The following is a 5,849-nucleotide window of genomic DNA, read 5'->3' on the forward strand; positions in this document are numbered from 1 at the left end:
TCCGTTCCCAAGTTGCTGAAAGAACCAAAAAAGAAAATATTACTGTATGTCAACAATAATTGACATTGTGACAATAACCCAGCGGGGGAACGTGTCACACCACAAAGGGGCGTGGATCTTCCTCCGCGTCCACGGAGGTTTCCAGGATGAAAGCGACGGCTGAAGCTCCGCGCGTCGACTTCAATGGTGCGATTGTGCGACCGCGCTGCCTTCACAGCCCTGGCGCGGCGGGATTGTGAAGGCAAGTGTTTTCCTCTCTCGACACGTCCCCAAAGTTGCGCTCCAGCGTTCGCTCTGACTTCCACTGTATGTTTATACGAGGTGTTATTTTTCCGCTGTTGAATTTACTGCAGGATTCTTCCCGTTGGACTGTGTTTTTATGCTTTAAGCCCTCTACTTTTCCTGGTTATGTAATTAGGAGGACGGCACAATGGACTACTGTCCTGTGTGTGCGTGCGTGTGTGGGTTCATGTTGCCCTCTCGTACAGCTGGACCCTTCACCCTCCTTGGTAGCCATGTTCCCTCTTACAGTAAAACTGACGTAATGTTTTGGAACATCTTAACATCCCCCCCCCCCCCCCCCCATAGATGAATACTTAAAAGGAGCAGAGCCGTGTGATGGAAGAGAGCGGTTACTGCAGACGAGGACATGTTGAAGGGATTTTCTCAGCAGCATCTCTGTCTGTTCTTCCCATTAAACTATTTATCACAACTGGCTAAGCAAATAGTCATGGGGCAGCCCTCAAGACTAATTTTAGGGTTGGTAGTAGATTCCAAGCTCTTATGTCACTTGTTTTTCGCCTGTCCCCCACCGGCATCTCAAACCATACAGCACTACAGAAATATTGAATCATGTCATGGAGAGGAAAAAAGTTTATTTCTTGGAAACCGGCAATTTCTGCTGATGTGTCGCGCAGCGTTTTTACACCCTGGTGTCTCGGAGCGCTGATATAGTCTTGTCCTTCTGCTGCCAACGCTGCAATCTTTCCACTGTGGGTTTTGTTTTATTCTTCTCAACTTGACACAACTCCAAGAGTGAGTAGTTTGACATTTTCATGTGAACATTCTGCCACCCTGCGAAAGCTACGTCAGGCTGAGACAGCGGCAGCTTATTTCAACTGCAGTGCTTTCTTTGATTAACAAAGAGGAGGGTGACACAAAACATCCTTAAGCATGGTAGTGCCGTTGTGTCTGGAGCTCTAGTGCGGCAAAAACAAACAAAACGGGACAGTAAAAGCCACTTTCTCTAGCATAAGCGTTTCAATCGCTACTAAATGGGATCAGACGGGGCCTTTACAGCTTGCTCCAGCTGCGCCCAGCAGGGGGAGCCAGTCTGTGTTGGACCACGCAGTTCCCACCTTGGCCTCACGGGGGCAGTGTTGCTCTGCTGCGCCACATTGACAAACCACATTCCTGCATTCGGGCCTGAGATTGGGGGGGGAAAAAAACAAGTCATGGAGAAACTTCAAGTGTGGCTCAAAAAGATGTAACCGAAGCATATCCGCTTTGCACTCAACGTGTGCTTTTCTAATCGAGACAGTCATAATATTGATGTTTAGTTTTAAGTAGGATAAAAAGGTAAGATGAATAGGAATAGGCTGCTGTTGCCCTGTGGAAGTCCACTATGCAACGCGTTGGCTGCTATAAATTGTACTTGCACTCTGCCTGGACTCCTCTCCCCTCATACTTGTGGTCTCACCCCATCACAGGGAGGGAGAGGCACAGTTTCCTTCCATTACAAATGCATGTGTCAGCTTCCAAGTGTGGTGGTCCAGAGGTGGCCTGGTCGCTGGTCGTTTGGGGGGGGGGGGGGTTCTGAGAAGTCTTTTCAAATGATTTTGCTTTTGAGCAAGGCACAACATGTGACCCAGGGGAGGATGTGTGTACGGTTAATTTGTTCCTGTAGAACAGCGCGCATGCACAGTAGACGTCGCCCTGTTGCGTTTCTACATTCTTTCTCAGCAAGTCGACCGAAGAAGAAAAAGAAATTTAAAAAAAACTTCCACAAAATTTGGTTGTGTGACTACATGTGTGTCAGTGCGGGCGGGATCGGGGTCGCTGGGGTTGGATTTCAAGGCGTGGTGTTGGAGAATAAGCGGCCAACCGTTGAGAGGAGGTTTTATCCGGGAGGAGGGAAAGAGGCGGCTCCTCGCAAAACTTTGCACCGACTTCAGTTCGCCCCTCCCTGGCTGCCGCCAGGCATTTATACCCATGCGAAAAGGCTGCAGCGCACAGTGAAGCACTCTGGCTCCGCGCTTCTCGAGGGGAGGACATAAAGCCACCTACGACTCCACAATACCAAACCTACCCCCTCCGTTTTTTTTTTTCTCGTATCCTCCTCCATCTTCGGCGGACTTAAAACTGCACACAAACTTTTAAAGGCAGCTTTTCCTCAACCAAAACCAGTCGTGGCACAAACTAACGCTTCTGCACGTCGCGTTCAAGGATCCCGCTCGGTCCTCCATGAAAGACGGAGTGCGGCAGCAAGCCTGGGGAAAAGACATGTCTGCGACCGTCTTGTCTGCGTTCTACGACATGGACATGCTCTACAAGGTAAAGCTCGGACACCTTCTGGACACACCGTTTCGGGTTGACGCGCCGAATTCACGTGCTCACGACTTTTCGCGAAGTTTGTTCGACCGCAACAAGTTGTCGCGGCGTCGCGTGGTGGAAATAGTGTGTCTGCCAGCCGTGCATTGCTAACGTGTGTTTTCTCTTCCCCAGCAGCAAGATAAAAGCTTGAACATGAACGCCCTCCACATCAACAGCATGCTGGACAAGAAAGCGGTCGGGGCTCCGGTCACGTCTCCGGGCTCCGGCCCTTTCTCTCCGGGATTTTTCCGCAGAAACTCAACGAGCAACTTGGAGGCAATGAACAACGGCAACAAATACTCGATGGGCTCCTACGGCAGCCTGAAGGAGAACACGCCCGGCGGCAACAGCAGCGCCACGGCCCTCATGAACAAGGAGAACAAGTTCCGCGACCGCGCGTACAGCGACAACGGAGACCGGGGCGTGCTGCAGCAGAAGCCCGGCTCTCAAATCAACTCCACCCGCTACAAGACCGAGCTCTGCCGGCCCTTCGAGGAGAACGGGTCGTGCAAGTACGGGGAGAAATGTCAGTTCGCGCACGGCTACCACGAGTTGAGGAGCTTGTCCCGCCACCCCAAGTACAAAACGGAGCCGTGTCGCACCTTCCACACCATCGGTTTCTGCCCCTACGGTCCCCGGTGTCACTTTATCCACAACGCCGACGAGCGCCGGCCGGCCCCGGCCACCAACGTGAACATGCAGCTGAGTGAGTCCCGGTCGGTTCGCGACCTGTGCAGCTACGGCCAGCGGGACTCCCTGCCGCCGCAGCTCGGCTACACCCAGAGGGACAGACCAAAGCTTCACCACAGCCTCAGCTTCTCCGGCTTCTCCAGCCACCACGGACTCGAGTCCCCCCTGCTGGACAGCCCCATGTCGCGGACCCCACCGCCGGCCACCACCGCCTCCTCCTCCTGCACCTCCACCTCGAGCTTCTACGAGGACGTGCTCTCTCCCAACTCCATGTCCTGCATCAACAGTGCCTTCTCCTTCCCTGGGCAGGACTTAAAAGCCTTGCTGGCCCCGCTGGCCGTGCACACCCCGAGCGGGTACGCCAACAACCACTCCACCGGCGCCTACTACGGGAACATGCAGGGCGGCGCCTGCCCGCCCTCCCCGCCGACGTACAACATGAGCCACTTGCAGGCGCTGCGCCGCCTCAGCGAGTCGCCGGTGTTCGAGCTTCCTCCCAGCCCGCCCGACTCGCTCTCCGACCGGGAGAGCTACGCGAGCGGGTCCCTCAGCTCTTCCGGGAGCCTCAGCGGCTCCGAGTCCCCGAGTCTGGACGCTGGGAGGCGTTTGCCAATCTTCAGCAGGCTGTCGATTTCAGATGACTAATCGTTCTATATATTTTTCCCCTGTTTTTCTTTTCTTATGTTTTTCTTTCATATGGATTTATGGACTGGTCTGGCAGGGTGCTGGGTGTCAGTGAGTGACGTAGCCTGTCCTCCAAGCAGAGGGCCCGGGTTTAGCAAGCCGCCCTGCCGAAGTGCCTTTCGAGTAAGACATTGAATCCCTAACCTGAGCCCCCTGGAGGGGGGCCGAGAGTAGAGCCCTGCGCCCGCAGGGATCAATAAAGCTTCAGACATTTAAGTGTCCTTGGCCTGGCATTAGTTTAGCATTCTTTTTTTCTTCTTCTTCTTCATGTATGTAATATAGCTGTATTAAAACTTAGATAGCAAACAGAAGGCATTCCATCAGTGCCTTGCCCTAGGGCTTCACGGCAGCCCCCCCCCCTCCCATTTTTTTGCTCTATCAGGCAAGCCCCACTTTTTTCCTGGGATTAGATGTGTGGGTTAACATGACTTGACAAGAAGAAGAGACTGTTGGCGGTTTTTCAGATTTCCTCCTCTCCTGCCAAGAATATGCCTTTGACTCAAAGTAACATGTTTTTTTTGTTGTTGTTCGAAGTGTGTTTTTTTCTTTTCTCTGAAAGCTTCAACTTCCATTCCAGATCTGTCTTCTCGCAGCGCCACCCAGTGGTTCGTTTGGTTGGTCTAGTTCGTTGCTTGGATGAAAGCACTCTTGAGTTGGGTTTGTTTGGGGAAATCACTGCTGATGGTTGAATATATTTTTTTAGCTGTTTTTGAGTGATATACATAGCTGTGCATAACTGGCTATGGACTATTTAACTTATTTATTATCTTGTGAAAAACGTATAGGCTACATTGATAATTTGTGTCCATACTGTATTTATCAAGTATGATGAAGCAATAGATCTATATTCTTTTATGTTTAAATTATGGTCGCCATTATTAATCTGCATAAAGTGGAGTGTATGTTCTTTTCACAGTAATATATATATTTTGTTTTTTCTCTTTTTGTAACTTCACTTGGTTATTTTTTATTGTAAATGAGTTTAAAAAAAAAAATCTTAATTTAAGAGAACGTCTGTGATATTTATTTCATTCATTTTGTTTCCCTGTTTACGTTTTTATTAAAAAGTTTGCGTGATTGCTGTTTGCTCCCGAGGTTGTGTGTCAGTGCTGTAGAAGACTTTTTTTTTTTTTGTTGGAGGATCCCTATTTAGATGTTTCCGTAGAATGTATACACAATGGTTGTACAGACCGTCCAAACCTTATTTTTGTCGATCTAGATCAGACTTCAGTGACAAAGAACCCAAGTCAATAAATCAACCAAAATGTATTTCAATTTTTTTCCGTTTTCTCTGTTTGCACGAGGTCACACTGTGATTCCAGCCACGTGCTAAAGAATGTAGCAATCCCTCGTGCCCCAGTGTTATTGTGTAGTGCCTATATGGGGTCACCATCTTGACATGCCTTAAAATTAACCAAATAAAGTATTTTTCCTAAATGGCATCTTTTATACAGCGGTTGAACTGAATGTAGTGTTGGACTTTGACATTTTTTTATAAAGGTTGTTACCACTCAGACACTGACAAACAACCATAATCTTTCTAAATCCCCATTCCTCTTATTAGATTTCCTTTTGGCTCTTATTTTCTTTCTTCTGTTGAAATCTAGTTGAGTCTTGAGTTTGCTGGAGAGGGAAGTGGATGAACAAGTTTGGTTTTGTACATAGTAGGTACAGGGGGAAAGCGCACTATGTACTTTTGACTACTTTATCAGAAGTAAAGCTTTTTGAATGTAACAACGGATAAAGACAAGTTGTAATTTCTTTTTGTAATTTTATTTTTTGGGGAGTCAGTTCACTACAAATCAAGTGTGAGACTGTTAACTTTGAACTGTACATTTTGTAGTTCTCCCAATAAAAATCATTTTCAAAATAGAAAAGACTGT

General features: G+C 48.7%; 1 protein-coding gene across 2 annotated transcripts; it reads left to right on the forward strand.

The window, feature by feature from the left end:
• The first annotated feature begins 2,085 nt into the window (after window positions 1–2,085).
• zfp36l2 (zinc finger protein 36, C3H type-like 2) lies at window positions 2,086–5,408 on the forward strand. 2 transcript variants are annotated; one of them, XM_037465842.2, is made up of 2 exons: window positions 2,086–2,553; window positions 2,728–5,408. In XM_037465842.2, exons 1-2 carry the CDS (start codon window positions 2,464–2,466, stop codon window positions 3,925–3,927), a joined length of 1,290 nt encoding a protein of 429 aa, XP_037321739.2. In that variant the 5' UTR covers window positions 2,086–2,463; the 3' UTR covers window positions 3,928–5,408. The 2 variants fall into 2 exon arrangements, with proteins under 2 accessions (XP_037321739.2, XP_037321738.2); XM_037465841.2 differs by having other exon boundaries at window positions 2,087–2,553; window positions 2,725–5,408.
• Window positions 5,409–5,849: the final 441 nt, after the last annotated feature.

Source organism: Pungitius pungitius, chromosome 13 (assembly GCF_949316345.1).
Source record: "Pungitius pungitius chromosome 13, fPunPun2.1, whole genome shotgun sequence".
NCBI classification, from domain to species: Eukaryota; Metazoa; Chordata; class Actinopteri; order Perciformes; family Gasterosteidae; genus Pungitius; species Pungitius pungitius.

What these genes read in the sequence shown, in the direction of transcription:
- zfp36l2 (XM_037465841.2), top strand. Translation starts at nt 2,464, where the DNA reads ATGAAAGACGGAGTGCGGCAGCAAGCCTGGGGAAAAGACATGTCTGCG. An exon ending in ACATGGACATGCTCTACAAG is followed by an intron (nt 2,554 to 2,724) that starts GTAAAGCTCGGA and finishes TCTCTTCCCCAG; the next exon opens with CAGCAAGATAAAAGCTTGAA.